Raw genomic sequence first — 23,063 nt, 5'->3', positions numbered from 1 at the left:
TCCTCTCGTTCTTCATCCCTTCATATCCGTGATATTTGAAAAATACCATTCTCTGCCTTGAACACAGTGACTGATCCTCCACAGTCCCACAATCCCAAATATTCACTACTCTTTAACTGAAGAAGTTACTTCTCACCTCCTGAATTGTTAACTCATCATTCCTAGTTCCAGATACCTTAGCTTGAGAGTTGTCACCTCAAAAAAAACTCTTAACAGGTTTATCAGATATAATTTCCCTAAATATTAATTCTGACAATCCCATTATTATTTTCTAATAATAGTCGAGTATTTTGTCTCCTATTGATAACAAACTCTCTGACCTGTAGTTTCTCTTTCACACCTTTCTTAAAGAATTGGCATTCATTTGCACCTTCCAATCTATAGGAACCATTGTAAAATGATTGTAATTTTAGAAAATGATAACAGTGTCTCCATTATCTCAATAACACGTCTTACAGCATTTTGAGATGCTTTCATCAGTCCTGAGGGATTTTTAAAAAAAATGTTCTACAAACTACAACTGAAAACAGCTTGTTTCCATGTCTTTGTGAAAAATCCTTTCACCTTGAATCATGTCATGGAGCACAGCTTTCACAATTCTGCTTATTGTGGAGAAAATTCCACAATTCCTTGTGAGTTTCATAGAGTCAGGATTCCTCTTTTGAGTTCTAAAACATTCTTATGTTCTAATTCATAAGCCATCACTACATGCTTGTTGATTGCTTTGGACACATCATTGCAACAAGATCCAAAGATTCAAAGTACACGTATTATCAAAGAATGTATAAATTATACAACCTGGAGATTTATTTGCTTACAGGCAGCCACAAAGCAAGAAACCCAAAAGAGCCCAATTAAGGGGAAAAAAAAATAGATAAAATAAAAGACCAACACCTGATGCACAAAGAAAAGAAACAAGACAAGCAAACAATGGAAGCAAACAACAATATTCCGAACCAAATTCAGTCCTCAGATCTGAACCCTGAAGTAGGCCCAAAGCCTCACTTATCAATTCACCATATTAGCTGGCACAGAGCACAGCAGTCAGGGCAGTCTTCATAGCCTCAGCGCCATGGAGAGATGAGTGAACATCACGGAGAGTGAGTGAAATGGACTCTCACCTCAGATCCCGACACCCTGCCTTTTTAGTCTATATGCGCCAGCATTTAAGTTGACCTAACAACAGGACAGCAAAAGGCTCCAGCGCCCTGGAGAGAGGAGCAAACAGCACAGAGAGGGAGAGAAATTCGCTCTCACCTCCGATCTGGGCTGGCGTTTAAACTGTCTAAACAACAGCTCATACCTTGCACCAGGACCCGGTTACTGTGAAGTAGCAGTAGGTGCAATAGCTGATTAATTTAAAAAAAAAATGATTTCATGTTGATCTGCATCTCGGGCCAAAGTTTCACCTCCATTGGAGTCAAATGAAGTATGTGGAGTATATTGTAACATAGCTAATTTGCTAACAGCAGCTTCCTAGTAGAGAAGTGGTGTGGCCTAATTTCATCTTCATTTGACTAATTAATCTTCTCTGAAGGAAGAAATCCACAGGAGGTGAAAGTCTGCAACTCTGAAATGTACATCAAATGTAAATCACTGACATTCATCCCAACTGCCCCACCCTGCCACCTACACTCCATTTGAGCCTCTTCTGCCCTTTTCTGATGTTGGCGGTAATGAAAGAAATGTCACAAATAATTGGAGTCAGCAACATTTAAAATCCACTGATCAAGCCACCTAACTGGTATCAGAGTCAAACAATAGATTAATTTATCATTGGACAGTGAAGTTTTTTTTCTGGAATAGTTCAGTACCAGGTTAAAAATAAATTGAGGCTATTGATGGATTTGGTCACATTTATAGTGCAGGGGGACCTTCACAGAATGAATCTACAATTCTGAAGGATCTGTCGAACTGTCCGGGAGAAACTCTACAACTTAGAGTTGATTTAGCATATTCAATTTCACCAAACCAGCAAACTCTCTGGTGGTACTGTGTTACAATACGAAGATGCCAGCTTAGAAATTCTATTATATAGCAGAACATTTTTGGATTTTATACAATCAAATTTAAGCTAAAATTCTGTTGCATTTATCTTAGCATAGAAATTGAGTTAGTTACCATTTTTTGGACCATACTGAAAGCGCAGATAACATGTAAGTACAGGGAAGCCATCAACAACACTTACAGCTAATTAATCTGGACAAGCCTGTCCTGCAAATGACACAGCCCATGCATGCTGAAGCAGATTTTCACAGCACATACTTCTGTGCCTGTTATCTGTAACTTGCTTTACCCAGCCCCAACACTGTTCATCTTGAGAATCCCAAACAGGCCTCCCTGAAGATTTAGCCTAATAACTCATACTAACTCCATCCGCCTTGTTGTAAATCTTCATACAGCTCCACTCTTAAACCCAACATTGATCTCTAGCACACCCACCCCAATCCTGAAGGCTCATCTGATGCCCAGTATCCTATAGCATTCCTGCATCACAACCCACCCCCTCAGATGCCTCAGCCAGATCCAAAAGACCCTATCCTTTTCACTCCCAATTCTCAGTTGGCAGTCTCTGGGATCATATCTGATCTGCCCACTGCTGAGCTGTCAGGGTAGAGGACTTTGTTTATATTGGTGTGTAAAAGAACCTCTGGAACAGTGGTATTGTATGGCTAGCTATGTAAAATTAGACATTTTCCACCTTGACAATCTTCTCCAATTCATATTAGTCAAATGAAAACCATTGTAACCTCCCACACCCAGGAACTTAGTTTTTAAGAAGGTTGAACAACCACTGAGTGACTGTACCTTTTTTACATGTTAACAGTGCTCCAATCAAACCTGCTGAAATGTCCTTGGGAGCATCCACGTGGGAGTGGTAAATCCATGTTAAGCAGTTTGGATCAGCATCTGTCGGTGCATACTGTGCCTTCACTATCCATCTGTAAGTGTGGTTTCCCCCTGGTGGGACAGCGTTGTCCATCTTGTGCTTACCAGATGTACCATCAGGATAAAAGGCACCTGCAAGAAAGAATCTCTCAAACTACACAAACTGGAATGGTCTTAGTTAACAACCAAGTTTAATCTCTGAACACAGTAAATCTTCATCAAATAAGGTGATTCTTATCTTCTGTAACTTCAAAACATTAAACTAATCCAAAGGAAGATAAGGGAGTCCAAAATGCAGGTCAGTCTTCGAGTTTACATGAAGCAAGGTGCGAATGTATCACACGCAGCATGATGATATATGAAATCCACATATTTATAAATATAAATCGTGATAAATTATTTAAAAACAAGAATGCTTAACCAGGTGAGATTTGTGGCAGTGAAACAATCTCAGGTTCTAGGGCGCCCTCTGTGCTGGTTTTAGGAGTTGACTCTGGGACTGCCACAAAGTGGTTCTGACAGCTGTGGCATCATCCAGTACCTTTCTTAATTCATTTTTGTTTGGACACATTGCAGGCGATGTGGCATGCAAATAGTGGATAGATGTCCAATCAACTTGTAGCTTTTTCAGCCAATCACATCTCTACAATGCAGGGACTCCTGTTTTTACCACATGCAAGCTCAATGTGACTTTTTAGTAACGTATTTCACCGTTACGAATATCATTCCCACAGGAGTTATCTTTTCCCCAGTACAAGTTTTTAGTTGGATCTCTGCAGGCTTTAGTTCAGTCGCTTTGAAATGCCATTCAAACTAATTTTGAGGAATGTCTGAAACAGTGTCCAATAACATTTTAATTAATTTGCCATTCACTTTGAAATGCGAGTCCAAAATGTGAGCTCTAGTTTGTGTTTAGTTTAAACGAGGCGTGCATGTATCACGTGGTAGCGTGATAATGTATGCAATTCACGTATTCATACATCTAACTCGTAGTGAACTATTTAAATGATCAAGAATGCTTAAACAACCAATATACATGTACACGAGAACATTCAAACATTGCTTCAATATTAAATACACAACAACGATGAACAAAGATTGAAATGAAAGATGTCCCAATGGCAAAGACAGCAGCAATTTCACCTGCGGAGAAGTTATTAACAGTTCACTTCACATTTTTCCAACAATATTCTTTTACATTAATGTCCAGAGGTATTAAGAATTAGTTCTTCAACAGAAAGAGATAACATTTAGAATTTTAAACTGTCCATTTCCATGTTATTTCACACACATTTTGACCTCTGACATGTATGCTCTTAGGGCAGATTTAAATTTACCAAGATATAATAAATACAAATCAGGTGATGTTGGAAAAAAATTAGTGCACATCAAATTGTAAATTACCTCTTTGCAAACTCGAGCATCCTACCAGAGTTACAGAAATCGTTAAAAGAGTATCTTTCTGTTACAGATATTAGTTGCCAATTTCACTTAAAACCATAAGACAGTCAAAAAGGTTAAAGAAGTTTTACATTTTCATAAGCATCTGAATTAAATGCTTAGAGATTGATTTCATGTATTCCTGGTGTGTCAGATACAATAAGAGCTATGCATGTACAGAACTGTACTGTATTGCCATAGGTCTGCTTTGCTACAGCACTTCATTATTTCATTGAAGTTTATCAGAATGTTAACTGGGTTTCAGCACCTAAGTTACAGGGAAAGGCTGGACAAGTTAGGTCTTTATTCTTTGGAGCGTAGAAGATTGAGGGGGGACTTGATAGAGGTATTTAAACTAATGAGGGGGATAGATCCAGTTGACGTGGATAGGCTTTTTCCATTGAGAGTAGGGGAGATTCAAACAAGAGGACATGAGTTGAGAGTTAGGAGGCAAAAGTTTAAGGGTAGCACGAGGGGGAATTTCTTTACTCAGAGAGTGGTGGCTGTGTGGAACGAGCTTCCAGTAGAAGTGGTACGGGCAAGTTCGGTATTGTCATTCAAAGTAAAATTGGATAGGTATATGGACAGGAAAGGAATAGAGGGTTATGGACTGAGTGCGGGTCAGTGGGGCTAGGTGAGAGTAAGCGTTTGGCACGGACTAGAAGGGCCGAGATGGCCTGTTTCCGTGCTGTAATTATTATATGGTTATATGGAAGTATGGCAGTGCACTTTAAATTTCCATGTAGCCTCCAAAACATAAAAGTAATTGAAAGAAAAACCATGGAGCTGGGGATAACTCATGTATGTTCAGTTTTACTTTAGTAAGGCAAGCACATATGACATAGTGGCGTGATGACGTATGCCATTCACACACTTTTACATATAACCGGTAATGAATTTTGGAAACAACACAGTATGATTAATCAAACAATATATTTACAATGTTACTCAAATATTAAATGCTGAACACTCCTCCCTGCTTAGCTACAAGCCAAATCGATATAGTATTAATCTTAAACACACACACACACACACACACAAACAAAAAAATATTTATTTGTAAATACTTCTTGCAGGCACATCAAACATCTTTCCTGATGGGGGATTTCACTCTGCTTGGCAGGTGAGGCTTGTGGCTGTGAAACAATCTGAGGCTCTGGGGCCTCCTCTATGGTGGTTGTAGGAGTTGACTCTGGGACTGTAGGAAGTGGTTCTGACAGCACTGGACAACTTTCTTCTCCAACAATTGACTCTGTTCTCCTCAACTGATTGATGAGTCGTCTCCAGATGCAGTCTCCACTGTGCAGGAGAGTGGTCCAGTTCTGACCTTAATCTTTCTAAGTACTGCTTTTGATCACCTCTGTAGTCCCTCACTAGGACTGCTTATCCAGAGGTGAAACATCAAACATCTTTGTTTGAGGAGCCCTCAATGTGGCTCAGCTGTCTGTCCTGTGTACTCCTTCTGAGACTGAGTTTGAGAAGAGCCAATAATGAGTACAAGGGAAGAACAATGAACAGGATAGCTGGTGAAGTGTAGGTTGTGGAGTGGGCTGCAATGTGATCTGCAAGGAGGAAATTGGCAATCTTTTGATTTAGTGTCAGTGGTGTGTGTTCTGCTGACAGTGCTCACAGTGTCTTCGCTAGACTCTGGACAAAACCTTCTGCCAAGCCATGTGAAGCAGGATGGTGTGATGCAGATGTAACATGTCTCATTCCATTCATTTTCTTTTTATGTCAGGGTGGCGTAATGACATATGCCATTCATGTACTTTTACATATAACCCGCAATGAGTTTGAAGTTAATAACTCACCTCTGAATACCTTACGCCACAAACTTATCAATCACCCCTGCTGTGGACACTTTCTGGATGTCCATAATCCGTATGCTCCATGACCGCTGGACTAAGTGTGTAAATGTAGGAGGGGACTATGTTGAAAGATAAATGTGCTAGGTTTTCTAAAGTTGACTCCTTCTACCTTAGGCCACGAACTTATCAATCACCCCTCGTAGCAATGATTATTGCTAGGGTCAAGAGTACGATGTTGGCTGTCGTGTACTGGGATCTCCTCGCTTGGAAAAGATGCTACATAAATGAACATTATTTTAATTTTATGAAGCAAAATTACCTTCAGAATCTTTTTCATAGAAGACTCCATGTGGATGCACAGAGTAGGGGCGAGATGCGAAGTTTTTGAAGTGAATAATAATCACATCTTCCACTTCGGCCCTGAGCACTGGGCCTAGAAATCCCAGCCAACTAGGTTTAGGAATCTCAGTCAAGTATGTTCCATCAGTAAATTGCTTATACACAGCCTTCTTGTACAATTGCCCAATCCTGTCTTTTCCACTCTTTAGATACACTGATGCATGTCTATATAGAAACAAAAGGAAGAGTAAGTTTAAAAGAAAAATCGTTAATTATGTGCATACAATCAAAACATTCATTCTTATACTGGCTGTTGAAATACTTCTCTTATAATACTTCTCTTATAATTTCTCATCACATGTCAAAGAAATGAAGAGGCTGTGAAGAATTTCAAGTTAGAAACCTTGAAAATGTCTTTTTGTGTTATCGCCTTAGCTTTACCTGGAACTTTACTGAAGTTGAAATGCCAGCCCTGATGCTCCACTGACTATAAAATAAAATGAGATACTCTGGTTAAAGGATCGAAAGGAATCCCGAGTTTGACAATCAGGCAGAAGCTTCAGTCCTGACACTCCACTTGGTCAGTTCAAACCCTCCAATACTTAGCTCCTTAAATTGATAAACATTTGAAAAACAGTCTGGGAGCTCGCCTCAATTTTAGCACATTTCCAGATTCTGCAGAGATGTATGATAAGGTTGGCTACCTTCCTATGATGTCCTGGGAAGTTCTGATAGAGGGAAGAATTAGCTTCATCTCAATACCCACAAGGGTACCATCAATTCAAAGGAAAACTCAGGCTCGAGTTCCAATAAAAAAATTATGACCACAAATGTATCACATGCTTTCTCTAGAGTGCCTGATAACATGCCACAGCAACTCCACTCTTATGATTCTTGCCATCACTTCCTTCACTATTCAATTATACAAGCTTAAATTACATTCCTGGAGCTCATTCCAAACATGCACCTCTTCCCTTCCTCTTTCACACCATGCTATAGTGTCATTCTTTTCTTAAGCCTCAGATAAAGACAATTGTTAGGGTCAATGCAATTGGAGATTGATCTGAGAAGGCTTGCAAATGAATATCAGGAACACATCACATAAAGTTGCGGTCTGGAAGAGATACTGCTGGGGAAATTCTTACGCCCCAGTTCAACTGTCTCTCTGACACCATATACTTAGTTTATGCAACAGATTTATTAAGTCAAGAGTTTTAAATATTGAAAGGATTCTTTACAAAATATCTATAGGAAGTAATAAACATGAGAAAATCTACAGATGCAGGAAATGCAGAGCAACACACACAAAATGCTGGAGGAACTCAGCAGGCCAGGCTGCATCTATGGAAATGAATAAACAGTCAATTTGTTGGGCTGAAACCCTTCTTCAGGCCTTACAGTAAGTACTTGAGGTCAAACTCAAACAGAATACAGCATTTTCTCCATTTCATTTAAATAGCACATTTTAAAAGTATTTCCCAGACTCAAACAGGAATTGAAGTCTGACCCTGGGTAGCAGTGGAAATGTCAGTCTTGAAAAGTACTTTGAAAGTAAGGAGAGATCAAAGGATTCTAGGATGTGAGAAAGACTATTAGTCCTGATAAAGGGTCTCAGACCAAAATGTCAACTGTTTACTCCTTTCTATAGATGCTGAGTTCCTCCAGCATTTTGTGTGTGTTGCAAAGGATTCTAAAGGGGAGGTAACGTACAATGTTTTTAATTATCATGCTTCATTTTAATGCTTTCAATAACTTCCATGAGCTGCTATTGTTTTTAATTAACTCTGTTTTCATTGCAAGCTTTTAAAATTATTTTCTTTACTTTTAATACATTTTAATTATTTCTGGAAGTCAAAGATTTATAAAAGTTCTAAATTCATGATAGCCTCATAGTGGCATCTCACAACTCCCCTTCTTTTCCGGAAATGCAAGAGGGCACTTTCAGAGTTGGTTCTGGGCACTTCGCCATCCAAGGTCTGACTATTGACTTGAAGATGCCAAGGCTCAGCAAGATCAGTCCTCCAGATCCAGTACAGGTGGGAATACCAGGGCCAGCAGAATGCAAGCATAACTCACCCTCACGGCATCAACATATCGGGCACAGTAGTGTAGCAGCTGCAAGGGGCGTCGGACTTCGGAGTTTGATTCTGACGGCTTTGTACATCCTCCCCGTGAATGTGAGAATTTCCTCTGGGTGCTCTGGTTTCGCCCAGAGTCCGAAGAAGTACCGGTTAGTAGGTTAATTGCTTGCTATAATTTGTCCCATGATTAGGCTAGAGTTAAATTGGTGAGATGCTCACCAAAGGGCCTATTCTCTGCTGTATCTCTAATTAAATAATCCTTATTTAATTAACTGAGTGATACTTGTCTAATAACTTAGTAGAATTTTGTTAATACTTTGCCTCCTTGCCAAGGACAGATGTTTAATTAGCATTTTACCTAATTCAAGGCATGTAGAGAATGCCTGTAAGCTGCTGGAATACTATTCATGGTTTAAGTTTGTGCCACTGAATTTCCCCCTATTTAACAATAATGCTGTTTATAGCACTGTGTGCAAAAGGTGCAGTTCCCGTCTGGCCAGCAGAGGATCAGAACAAACTCAACAGTTAATGGGCACATTAGAACTGATTCAACAATTGATCCCATGGAAACTTCAGCTCCCAGTATATGGAGAAAAAACAATTTGAAGCTAAATGGACATCTTCCAAGGGATCCATGCAGAGAATTCACTTGACGCTGTTGAGTATAAAGGGCTGTTATACTTAACAGCATCAAGGCAATAGTCCTTTCATAGAATACAGAAGTTGTATTTGTAGTATTTTATTCCATTAAAAACTTCACACAGTACCTCAAGTAATTTGATTTGTAGTGACTGTATTTCAAAAACATAGAAAACCTACAGACAATACAGGCCCTTCAGCCCACAATGCAGTGCCAAACATGCCCTTACCTTAGAAATTACCTAGGGTTACCCACAGCTCTCTATTTTTCTAAGCTCCATGTACCTATCCAAAAGTCTCTTAAAAGACCCTGTTGTACCCACCTCCACCACTGTCACCAGCAGCCCATTCCACGTACTCACCACTCTCTGCGTAAAAAACTTACCCCTGACATCTCCTCTGTACCCCTACTTCCAATTACCTTACATCTGTACCCTCTTGTGCTAGCCATTTTAGCCCTGGGAAAAAGCCTCTGACTATCCACACGATCAATGCCTCTCATTATCTTGTACACCTCTATCAGGTCACCTCTCATCCTCTGTTGCTCCAAGGAGAAAAGGCTGAGTTCACTCAACCGGTTCTCATAAGGCATGCTCCCTAATCCAGGCAACATCCTTGTCAATCTCCTCTGCACCCTTTCTATAGTTTCTATATCCAGAATAGAGCACAGTACTCCTAGTACGGTCTGACTAGGTTCCAAATAGCTGCAACATTACCTCTCAGCTCTTAAACTCAATCCCAAGTTTGCTGAAAGCCAATACATCGTATGCCTGCTTAACTACACAGTTAACCTGCGCAGCAGCTTTGAGTGTCCTACGGACCCCAAGATCCCTCTGATCCTCCACACTGCCAAGAGACTGACTATTAATACTATATTCTGCCATCATATTTGACCTACCAAAATGAACCACCTCACATTTATCTGGGTTGAACTCCATCTACCACTTCTCAGCCTAGTTTTGCATCCTATCAATGTCCTGCTGTAACCTCTGACAGCCCTCCACACTATCCACAACACCCCCAAACTTTCTGTCATCAGCAAATTTACTAACCTATCCTTCCACTTCCTCATCCAAGTCATTTATAAAAATCACGAAGAGTAAGGGTCCCAGAACAAATCCCTGAGACATACCACTGGTCACCAACCTCCATGCAGAATATCACCCGTCTACAACCACTCTTTGCCTTCTGTGTGCAAGCCAATTCTGGATCCACAAGGCAATTTCCCCTTGGATCCCATGCCACCTTACTTTCTCAATAAGCCTTGCATGGGGTACTTTATCAAATGTCTTGCTGAAATCCATATACACTACATCTACTGCTCTTCCTTCATCAATGCGTTTAGCCACATCCGCAAAAAATTCAATCAGGTTCGTAAGGCATGACCTGCCTTTGACAAAGCCATGCTGGCTATTCCTAATCATATTATGCCTCTCCAAATGTTCATAAATCCTGCCTCTCAGGATCTTCTCCATCAACTTACCAAGCACTGAAGTAAGACTCACTGGTCTATAATTTCTTGGGCTATCTCTACTCCCTTTCTTGAATACGGGAACAACATCTGCAACCCTCCAATTCTCCAGAACCTCTCTCGTCCCCATTGATGATGGAAAGATCATCACCAGAGGCTCAGCAATCTCCTCCCTCACCTTCCACAGTAGCCTGGGGTATATCACATCCGGTCCCGGTGACTTATCCAACTTGAGGCTTTCCACAAAAGCTCCAGCACATTCTCTTTCTTAATGTCTCTATGCTCAAGCTTTTCAGTCCACTATATGTCATCCCTACAAACGCCAAGGTCCTTTTCCATAGTAAATACTGAAGCAAAGTATTCATAGGTACCTCCGACATCTCCTCCAGTTCCATGCACACTTTCTCACTGTCACACTCGATAGGTCCTATTCTTTCACATCTTATCCTTTTGCTCTTCACATTCTTATAGAACGCCTTGGGTTTTTTTTTGGTCCTACTCACCAAGGCCTTTTCATAAGACCGTAAGACAAAGGAGCAGAAGTCAGCCATTCGGCCCATCGAGTCTGCTCCACCATTTCATCATGAGCTGATCCAATCTCCCCTTTAGTCCCATTCCCCTGCTTTCTCACCATAACCTTTGATGCCCTGGCTACTCAGATACCCATCAATCTCTGCCTTAAATACACCCAATGACTTGGCCTCCACTGCTGCCTATGGCAACAAATTCCACAGATTCACCACTCTCTGGTTAAAAAAAATTTCTTCACATCTCTGTTCTGAATGGGCATCCTTCAATCCTTAAGTCATGCCCTCTCTTACTAGACTCCCCCACCGTGGGAAACAACTTTGCCGTATCCACTCTATCCATGTCTTTCAACATTCAAAATGTTTCTATGAGGTCCCCCCCCCCATTCTTCTAAACTCCAAGGAGTACAGTCCAAGACCAGTCAAACGTTCCTCATTTGTTAACCCTCTCATTTCCAGAATCATTCTAGTGAATCTTCTCTGAATCCTCTCCAATGTCAGCACATCCTTTCCTAAATATGGTGCCCAAAACTGAACACAGTACTCCAAGTGAGGTCTTACCAGTGCCTTATAGAGTCTCAACATCACATCCCTGCTCCTATAATCTATTCCTCTAGAAATGAATGCTGACATTGCATTTGCCTTCTTCACCACCAACTCAACCTGGAGATTAACCTTAAGGGTATCCTGCACAAAGACTCCCAAGTCCCGTTGCATCTCAGAACTTTGAATGAGAATTCAAATAATTTAAATAATAGTCTGCCTGTTTATTTCTTCTACCAAAGTGCATGACCATACACTTTCCAACATTGTATTTCATTTGCCACTTCTTTGCCCATTCTCCGAATCTACCCAAGTCCCTCTGCAGACTGTTTCCTCAGCACTACTGGCCCCTCTACCTATCTTTGTATCATCAGCAAACTTAGCCACAAAGTCATCTATTCCATAATCCAAACTGTTGATATACAACATAAAACGAAGTGGCCCTAACACGAACCCCTGTGGAACACCATTGGTAACCGGCAGCCAACCAGAATGGATCCCTTTATTCCCACTCTGTTTCCTGCCAATCAGCCAACTCTCTATCCACGTATGTAATTTTCCCATAATTCTGTTGGCTCTTACCTTGTTCAGCAGCCTCATGTGTGGCACCTTGTCAAAGGCCTTCTGAAAATCCAATTACACAACATCCACTACATCTCCCTTGTCTAGCCTACTTGTAATTTCCTCAAAAATTGCACTAGGTTCGTCAGGCAGGATTTTCCTTTAAGGAAAGCATGCTGAGTTCAGCCAATCGTGTCATATGCCTCCACGGACTCCATAAGCTCATCCTTGACAATTGACTCCAACAACTTCCCAACCAGCAATGTCAAGCTAACAGGTCTATAATTTCCCTTTTGCTTCCTTGCCCCCTTCTTAAATAGCACAGTGACATTTTCAATCTTTTAGTCCTCCAGAATCAAGCCAGAATCTATCGACTTTTGAAAGATCATTGCTAATGCCTCCACAATCTCCACTGCTACTTCCTTCAGAACACAAGGGTGCATTCCATCTGGTCCAGGAGATTTATCTACCCTGAGACTATTCAGTTTCCTGAATACTTTCTCTGTTGTAATTGTGATTGCGCATATTTCTCTTCCCTGACACCCTTGAGTGTCGGTATACTGCTGTCTTCCTCAGTGAAGACTTATGCAAAATACTCATTCAGTTCCTCCTTCATCTCCTTATCTCCGATTACAATTTCTCCAGCCTCATTTTCTATCAGTCCTATATCTACTCTCACCTGTCTTTTACTCTTTATATACTTGAAAAAGCTTTTAGTATCCTCTTTGATATTATTTGCTAGCTTCCTTTCATAGTTCATCTTTTCCCTCTTAATGACCTTCTTAGTCTCCTTTTGTAAGCTTTTAAAAACTTACCAATCCTCTGTCTTCCCACTAAGTTTTGCTTCCTTGTATGTCCTCTCCTTTGCTTTTACTTTGGCTTTGACTTCTCTTGTCAGCCACAGTTGCATCCTTTTTCCATTCAAAGACTTCTTCTTTTTTGGAATATATCTGTCTTGCACCTTCCTCACTTCTCGCATAAACCAGCCACTGCTGCTCTTCTGTCCTTCCTGCTAGTGTCCCTTTCCAGTCAACCTTGGCCAGTTCCTCTCTCATGCCACTGGAATTTCCTTTACTCCACTGAAATACCGACACATCGGATTTCGGCTTCTCTTTCTCAAATTTCACAGTGAACTCAATCATGTTATGATCACTGCCTCCTAAGGGTTCCTTCACCTTCATCTGTCTAATCACCTCTGGTTCATTACACAATACCCAATCCAGTACAGCTGATCCCCTAGTGGGTTCAACAACAAGCTGTCCTAAAAAGCCACCTCGTAGACATTCTACAAATTCTCTCTCTTGAGATCCAGTGCCAACCTGATTTTCCCAATCCACTCGCATGTTAAAATCCCCTACAGTTATCATAACACTGCCCTTCTGGCAAGCCTTTTCTATTTCCTGTTGTAATTTGTAGTCCACATCACTGCAGCTGTTTGGAGGCCATCAGGGTCCTTTTACCCCTGCGATTTCTTAGTTCAATCCATAAAGATTCTGTAGCTTCCGATCCTATGTCAACTCTTTCTAATGATTTAACATCATTTCTTACCAATAAAGCCACGCCACCCCCTCTACCTACCTGCCTATCCTTCCGATACACCGTGTATCCTTGGACATTCAGCTCCCAGAGATATGCAGCCTTTAGCCACGTCTCAGTGATGGCCACAATATCATACCTGCCAATCCGTAACTGTACAACAAGATCATCCACCTCATTCCTTATGCTGCGTGCATTTAAGTATAACAGCTTAAGTCCAGTATTTGGTACTTTTTGCATTGATTGCACTGCAGCTTTATTGCACTGCAACTCATCCCAATCGTTGCAAAATTGCCCCATCACCTGCCTGTCCTTCCTGACATCCTTACTGCTCACTACCTTAGATCTATTTCTGTTTTCCTCCTCCGCTCTATCATTCTGGTTCCGATACCCCCTGCCAAATTAGTCTAAACCCTCCCTAACAGCTCTATTGAACCTTCCCGCCAAGATATTGGTCCCCTTCGGGTTCAAGTGTAACCCTTCCTTTTGAGCAGGTCATATTTCCCCCAGAACAGATCCCAATGATCCAAGAATCTGAAGCCCTGCCCCCTGCACCAGTCTCTCAGCCACACATTCATCTGCCTGATCCTACTATTCTTGCCCTCGCTAACACGTGGTATGGGTAGCAATCCTGAGATTACTGCCCTGGAGGTCCTGCTTCTCAGCATCCTTGCTAACTCCCGGAAATCTCTCTTCAGGATCTCCTTCCTTTTCCTATCTACATCATTGGTACCAACATGTACCAAGACAGCTGGCTGCTCACCCTCTCCCTTCATAATATTCTGGACCCGATCCGAGACATCCCATACCCTGGCACCTGGGAGGCAACACACCATGCGGCTATTTCTGTCAGGCTCACAAAATCTCCAGTCTGTTCCCCGACTATGGAATCCCCTATGACTACCGCATTCCTCTTCTCCCTCCTTCCCTCCTGCACAACAGAGCCAGGCTCAGTGCCAGAGACCCAGTCACCATTGCCATCCCCTGTCAGGTCATCCCCCTCAACAGCATCCAAAATGATATATTTGTTGCTGAGGGGGGGGGGGCAGCCACAGGGGCCCCTTCTGGCTCTCCTAATTTCATTCTTAAGCTCCATCCTGCTAGCCTTATAATTTTCTAGATCTCTATCATAACCCAGTTTTTTTGAACCTTTCGAAAGCTTTTCTTTCCTTCTTGACTAGATTTTCAACAGACTTTCTACACCACGGTTCCCGTACCCTACGTCCTTTCCGTCTCATTGGAACGTACCTATGCAGAACTCAACGTAAATATCCCCTGAACATTTGCTACTTTCTACCACACATTTCCTTGGGAACATCTATTGGGAACCAATTTATGCATCCAAGTTCCTGCCTGATAGCTTCATATTTCCCCTTACTCCAATTAAACACTTCCCTAACTTGTCTGGTCCTATCCCTCTCCAATGCTATGGTAAAGGAGATAGAATTGTGATCACTATCTCCAAAATACTCTCCCAATGAGAGACTCGACACCTGACCAGGTTCATTTCCCAATACTAGATCAAATACAGCCTCTCCACTTGTAGGATTATCTACACACTGTGTCAAGAAACCTTCCTGCACCCACCTAACAAACTCCACCCCATCTAAACCCTTTGCTCTAGGGAGATGCCAATCAATATTTGGGAAATTAAAATCTCCCACCACAACAACCCTGTTATTATTACCCTGCAGAATCTGTCTCCCTATCTGCTCCTCGATGTCCCTGTTACTATTGGGTGGTCTATAAAAAACACCCAGTAGGGTTAATGACCCCCTTCCAGTTTCTAATTTACATCCACAGAGACTACGTAGACAATCCCTCCATGAGTTCCTCCTTTTCTGCAGTCTTGACTCTATCTCTGATCAACAGTGCCATGCCCCCACCTCTTTTGCCTCCCTCCCTGTCCTTTCTGAAACATCTAAAGCCTGGCACTCTAAGAAGCCATTCCTGCCCCTGAACCATCCAAGTCTCTGTAATAGCCACAACATCATAGCTCCAAGTACTGATCCACGCTCTAAGCTCATCTGCTTTGTTCATGGTGTTTCCTGCATTAAAATACACACATCTCAAACCATCAGTCTGAATGTATTCCTTCTCTATCACCTGCCTATCCTCCCTCTCACACTGTCTACAAGCTTTCTCTATTTGTGAGCCAACCACCCCTTCCTCAATCTCTTCAATTCAGTTTCCACCCCCCAGCAATTCTAATTTAAACTCTCCCCAATAGCCTTAGCAAACCTCCCTGCCAGGATATTGGTCCCCCTGGGATTCAAGTGCAACCCGTCCTTTTTGTACAGGTCACGCCTGCCCCAAAAGAGGTTCCAATGATCCAGAAATCTGAATCCCTGCCCCCTGCTCCAATCCCCGGTCATGCATTTATCCTCCACCTCACTCTATTCCTATACTCACTGTCACCTGGCACAGGCAGTAATCCTGAGATGACTACCTTTGAGGTCCTGCTCCTCAACTTCCTTCCCAATTCCCTGTAGTCTGTTTTCAGGACCTCCACCCTTTTCCTACCTATGTCATAGGTACCAATATGTACCACGACCTCTGGCTGTTCACCTTCCTACTTCAAGATATCATGGACACGATCAGAAACAACCCGGACCCTGGCACCTGGGAGGCAAACTACCATCCGCATTTCTTTCCTGCATCCACAGTGTCGCCTGTCTGACCCCCTAACTACAAAGTCCCCTATCACTGCTGCCATCCTCTTCCTTTCCCTACCCTTCTGAGCCACAGGGCCAGACTCTGTGCCAGAGGCATGGCCACTGTTGCTTCCCCCAGGTAGCTCGTTCCCCTGACAGTACTCAAACAGGAGCACTTATTGTTCAGGGGAACAGCCACTGGGATACTCTCTAGTATCTGACTCCTGCCCTTCCCTCTCCTGACTGTTGCCCACTTATCTGTCCCCAGCCCCCAGTGTGACTACTTGCCTATAGCTCCTCTCTATCACCTCCTCACTCTCCCTGACCAGACGAAGGTCATCAAGCTGCTTCACCAGTTCCCTAACACGGTCCCTAAGGTGCTGCAACACGACACACCTGGCGCAGATGTGACTGCCCGGGAGGCTGGGAGTCTCCTGGACATCCCACATCTGACACCCAGTACAGCTGCAGCTCCTTAGGGACCGTGTTAGGGAACTGGAGATGCAGCTCGATGACCTTCGTCTGGTCAGGGAGAGTGAGGAGGTGATAGAGAGGAGCTATAGGCAAGTAGTCACACCGGGGGCTGGGGACCGATAAGTGGGCAACAGTCAGGAGAGGGAAGGGCAAGAGTCAGATACTAGAGAGTACCCCAGTGGCTGTCCCCCTGAACAATAAGTGCTCCTGTTTGAGTACTGTCAGGGGAACGAGCTACCTGGGGGAAGCAACAGTGGCCATGCCTCTGGCACAGAGTCTGGCCCTGTGGCTCAGAAGGGTAGGGAAAGGAAGAGGATGGCAGCAGTGATAGGGGACTTTGTAGTTAGGGGGTCAGACAGGCGACACTGTGGATGCAGGAAAGAAATGCGGATGGTAGTTTGCCTCCCAGGTGCCAGGGTCCGGGTTGTTTCTGATCGTGTCCATGATATCTTGAAGTAGGAAGGTGAACAGCCAGAGGTCGTGGTACATATTGGTACCTATGACATAGGTAGGAAAAGGGTGGAGGTCCTGAAAACAGACTACAGGGAATTGGGAAGGAAGTTGAGGAGCAGGACCTCAAAGGTAGTCATCTCGGGATTACTGTCTGTGCCAGGTGACAGTGAGTATAGGAATAGTGTGAGGTGGAGGATAAATGCTTCCTATTCCTATTCTTCACAAGTAACTTACCTCACCTTGACCCGTTATCGCCAAAGCCCTCCTACTCCGTTGCCCACTCCTCTGGTGTCCGCTTTACAAAGCGGTCTTCTGTTTTAAATTCTTCCCACCAGTCCAACTTGCTGACGTCCACATGCCTGCGCAGTTGTGGCTCGATTTATGGCAGTTATTTGATTTTAATAAACTTTGTAAAAGTGTTACCCTGTGAGTGTTCACTTATTTTGCCCACCGGAACACTGGCGATGGCTGTAGAAAAACAATCTAATGAAGATTACTGGTGCCTGAGGAGGCCGTGACTTGGGATTGCACTTTTTTATCTGCAGCTTTATAATTGTGACTATGAGATGCATGTTCATTGCTCAATCAACTCAGCATGAAGCAGCACATTTGTATCAAGGGCTGAACAGTTATTTACTATCTACATTATTCATGAACATTATCCATCTACATGAACAGTTATTCATCCTATCAGCAGATGTGCATAACTGGAATATCTTGTTTCGTGTAGTTTTAAAATTGCTGTTACAGTGCATGGCAACAGATCAGCTGTAGAAGTAGAAACAGGCCAGGGCAGCATCACCCTCCTAGAATTCTGCACATTCTTTACAAGATTTGTACAGAGTTCACCCACTTATGGCAAACCTTGTATGTTGTGATAATCATTTTATCATCTCACAGTCACCAACAGATACTTTTATAGAAAATAGACACGCAGCCCATCAAGGGATTGTGAAAATTATACCACTGTTAAAGGGAAAGGTGTGGTTCTCAGAAACACTTTCTGTGACTGAACGCAATCAACAAAGTTTAGCAATGGCAATCAAATACAATGACAAACTTGCAAGAACCAGCTCAACAATGATGATTTCAGGAAATTTGAGACATACGTAGGTCTCACACGTCGCAAAACCACACTTTGCTGGCCGTGCACCATGATGAAGTGCAGAGGTTAATACTAAAGAAAGTTATCTGTGTTCATGCCAAAGCCAAATGACAAATAATAACTTCGTTTGCTTCTTACGTTACTACAGGACAGCTTCATTTTCAACAACAGAAAAGCTGCTATCTATCTAGGAGACAGATAATCCACATCTGTGCAAGTGTGATAAAGCCAAGAAAAGGGTCGCCAACTCAGCCAGCTCCCTCCCACTGTCGAGAATATCTTCAAATGGCAGCGTCTCAAGAAGGTGATATCCATTATTAAGGGTGGTGACGATATCTTGATCACGTCCACATGCCTTTATGCATTGAGTTGCTGCCACGATTGACTGATTGGACATTTGCATTAACAGCAAGTGCACAGGTGTACCTAATATAAAGGCCACTGAATATATTTAGTGACTTGGCTCCCATTGTCTTCCCCCACGGGTCCAATGCTCTCTGGATGAAGACATTTCTGTTAGTATATCCAGAAACTGTTACCTGTAGCTCTAGACCCCCAGCCAGGGGAAATGTCCTCCCTGTATCCAGTTCTCAGTCTCCAAAAATTTGTTACATTTCAATTAGATCTCATTTTTATTAATGCAAGTCTAGTCAACCCAATTTCTCTTCAGATGTGAATCCCACCATTGCATTCCCTCGATGGCAAGTATATTATTTCTTAGGGAAGGTGACCAAAGTGAGACAAAATACTCCAAGTATGGTCTCATCAAAACTCTGTATAATTGTGGAAAAGAACCATGTAAAATTGAATTTATGTTATGAACTGCAGAAAACAGTGGTTCAACGAGAACAACTGTAAACTTGCCTTGCGGCACACATTGTCCTTTGAACATGTCCCTCATTGTCTCAGAGGGATATGTTTTACGGATAATTCCCCGCAGTGCACCTGATTGATATCTGAAGGCTTGCAAGAAGAAAACAAACTATTTCTCTAAAATAATTTTTCAGGCAATAGCTAACTTTAACTTTTGATAAATACCAGCCATTTTGGAATATTTTAAATTTCCAAAAGGCATTTCAGTCAGCACCATGATGGCTACTGAGTTACTGATCCTATACAACCTTTCTATTGCAAAAATCTAAATCTCCAAAATTAAACTAAATCTCCATTTCTATAGTCTTTTTTCCCCCTATATTTGCATATCAGATTTTCAAAATACAAAAAAAATGTGATTTACTAGCAAACAGAACTGGAGTGAATACAACAAAATGTATCTGTAAATGCAAAGCTATCCGTTTTCAAAATGAGTTAGACTCAACAGATTGTGCAAATATGGTGAAGTGTGTTGCAAGAACATACTAGAACAAACCGATTGAGTAATCTCAGAAATCCTAAACTGCAGATCAGTTTCAGAAACAGAATTGAATGTCAAATGTTTTTGTACAACTCCCATTCATGATTACTTTGTTTAAAAATACAAAACATTTAGGAAGCTGACCAAGAAATTCTGATGCACTGAAGCTGGGTTAAGTAATTATAGTGCAGCAGAGCACCATTGAGTTTCTATTGTCAGCTGTGACTGCAAACTTCAACTGATCTTGCACCTACACAGCAAGTGTACTGTTACTCAGTTGGAAATATACCACATGGAATAGTAACCCATTCTGAGCCAGTTTCAGGGATGAAGTGACTGACACCTATAGATCCAGTTGGGATCTGCGTCATGACCAAGGGATAGTGAGGCAGCATTGAAGACCTGTGCCTTGAAAGTTTGGGGGAAGTGGTTGGTAGCCTCTGAAAACTATGCTGGTACTAATGATCTGCATTGTGATGGTGGCTGAATACCAGGGGCCACGGATGCTTTGTTGTGAGGGTGGCTGGCTTAAGTCAAGAGTGGGCTAGTGAAGCACTATGCCAGCAATGCGGTATATGACGGGTTATATTAAGGAGATCATGGGCAGTGGGTGCGGCACGGAGGAGACTGGGCCTCGGGAAATTGTTGAATCGTGAGCAAATTGGACACCAGGTCAGGGCCAATTTGAGATGTGAATTGGTGGTAGATCTGAAAGTATAATGGACTTGTCTGGTAGGGGTTCCCGCTCTGCACTGCACTGACAAATCCAGGTTGTTCCAGCAGCAACCATTGAATGGTCCAACTTCCCTTCAGAGCTCCAAAGGGAATTTCCCATAGGATTAACCCATCTCAGAAAGTAGGAATACAAGCATGACTCATGGCTGGTGCAACTCAACACCAGCTGAAATCATGTTTCACTCCAGAAACTAAAGTTCTGTTTTCCCCAGCATTGTGAAGTTGGAGAGAGTGTCATATGATTAAATTTCTGGACAGTATTGTCCTTTGTTAGGACGTTCTTCAAAACAACAGCTTTATAGGCATCCTAACAGTAACAGATTTTTCACTGCTGGACCATTAAACAATTCTCATAGAATTGGACTGTATTTTAATTAACTTTTTTAAAAAAAATTATAATGCTGTCATTTACAAAAGTTCCTAAATGATGGTACATATAATCCTGGACATGCTTTGAATTTCTCTGGCAGAGCTTGGGGGAGGTACATGGTAGAATGCATGGACGGGATGAATTCGTAAGGCATTAGGTATTAACATGTGCATGGCAGCTTAAACGATAGGTGATAAAATGATTGGCATGTAGGGGGTTAACATTTAAAGCAAATTTGCAAGGGGAACTTCAAACATACACATTACAGCATTTATAACGGTACACCTTTTCAAGGAACGTACTTTCACGTACACCCAATAGGCGCTTTAACTTCTCAAAGATTAGCCGTGGTTTTGTAAACAAAACGAGCAGCAAACTATTATAGTGGGGAGGGGGCGACGACCATCCCGCAAACACGCTCACCCGAAAAAAAAGTTTCCTGATTTGAACAGACAATAATGCAAAAGGCTACGGGTTTACAAGGGCTGCTGCCTTTCCGCGGCATCTATTTATTCCATCTTCTACATACTCATCCTGTTCCAGGTCCTGGTTTGGAAGATTGGTTTTTCCCGCGGGCGCGTAGTCCCAGATCTCTTCTTTGACTGCGAGGTAATAAACTCGGGTGAGAGAATCTGCCAGTTCGTAAAGACTGACGAACAGAAGAACACGGACAGGACCCATGCTGTCACTTGCACTTAAACATTGTACACCTTTCTTTAGCCAGAGCGACAGTCAACCAACTCTCAGTAAAAGCTCGTCCCCTTTCCTCGCGTCAGTGAGTCATGTGGCTGTCTGAAATAGTGAGGCATTGACTGCCACTTGGAAGGGTCAGCCAATCCTCCTGTCTGTGGAGTACGGAATGTGCTCAACTGGGTTATTTCAATGTGTTGTCGATTTCCTGTTTGACCCATCATGCAATGGCTTTAATTTGTTCAAAATAGCGCCATGATTCATCTTCTTGTATGTAATGTCGCAAACTAAACATGTTTATACAGGATTAGATGTGGTTTTAGTCATTATAAATTATTAACATTTTCTTTTTCAAAGTATATTAATTGTGAAAAGTTATCCAATTGTAAAATGGATATGTCTGCCATTCCATTAGTGCCCCTGCCTGTGTACCAAAGCAGCTGTAGGGCAACTTCTAGAGGCAACAGACCCTCAGGAATGATGGCAGAGCAGCACTGGCTGGAATTTCTGGATTAAATTCGGAAGGCACAGGATATATACAGTACCTTTCAAAGAGCATGAAGTATTCTAAAGGCAAGATGTCACATCTGTGGCTAAAAAGGGAAGTCAACTCCAACATAAAGCCAAAGAGAGGGCAAATAAGAGAGCAAAAATTTGTGGGAAGTTACCAAATTGGGAAGCTTTTAAATACCAACAAAATGTAAGTAAAAGAGTCCTTAAGAAGGTAAGGATGGGATACAAAAGTAAGCTAGCTAATACTATTAAAGAGTATAGCAGAAGTTTCTTCAGATACATAAAGTGTAAAAGAAAGGTGAGAGTGGGTATCGGACCACTGGAAAGTGATGCTGGAGAGGTAGTAATGGGGGACAAGGAAATGGTGGACAAACTGAATAATATTTTGAGTCAGTCTTCACTGGAAGACACTAGCAGTGTGGTGGAAATTCCAGGTGTCAGGGGTTATGAAGTGTGTGAAGTTACCATTACTAGGAAGAAGGTTCTTGGGAAACTGAAAGATCTGAAGGTAGTTAAGTCACCTGGACCACATGGAGTAGACCCCAGGGTTTTGAAAGAGGTGGCTGGAGAGACTGTGGAGGAATTAGTGATGATCTTTCAAGAATCACTAGATTTTGGAATGGTCCTGAAAGGCTGGAAAATTGCAAATATCATTCCACTCTTCGAGAAAGGAGAGAGGCAGAAGAAAGGAAAACTATAGGCCAGTTAGTCGTTTGAGGATGTTGGAGTTGATTGTTAAGGATGTGTTTGGGGTACTTAGAGACACATGATAAAATAGGCCGTAGTCGGCATAGTTTCCCCAGGGAAAGTCTTGCTGACAAATCTGTTGGAATTCTTTGAAGAAATAACAAGCAAGATAGACAAAAGAGATAGACTTGGAT

At 42.2% G+C, this 23,063-nt stretch overlaps 1 protein-coding gene across 2 annotated transcripts in view; it reads right to left on the bottom strand.

Annotated features, from left to right (window-relative positions):
- The window catches only part of LOC132391432 (ferroxidase HEPHL1-like), a 77,574-nt gene extending 55,752 nt beyond the window's left edge, over window positions 1-21,822 (bottom strand). The window contains exons 1-3 of one of the 2 annotated variants that reach the window (XM_059964615.1): window positions 21,509-21,822; window positions 6,457-6,701; window positions 2,809-3,021 (exon numbers count right to left, since the gene is read on the bottom strand). In XM_059964615.1, coding sequence (XP_059820598.1) covers window positions 2,809-3,021; window positions 6,457-6,701; window positions 21,509-21,660 — 610 coding nt within the window. In that variant the 5' untranslated portion in view covers window positions 21,661-21,822. The remainder of the gene's footprint in view (window positions 1-2,808; window positions 3,022-6,456; window positions 6,702-21,508) is intronic. The other variant, XM_059964617.1, reaches the window with a different exon arrangement.
- Between the last annotated feature and the right edge of the window lie 1,241 nt (window positions 21,823-23,063).

The sequence above is a fragment of the Hypanus sabinus genome, chromosome 3, assembly GCF_030144855.1.
Source record: "Hypanus sabinus isolate sHypSab1 chromosome 3, sHypSab1.hap1, whole genome shotgun sequence".
Lineage (NCBI taxonomy): Eukaryota > Metazoa > Chordata > Chondrichthyes > Myliobatiformes > Dasyatidae > Hypanus > Hypanus sabinus.
Note: the sequence above shows the minus strand (reverse complement) of the source record. Positions and strands in the feature narration are given on the sequence as shown.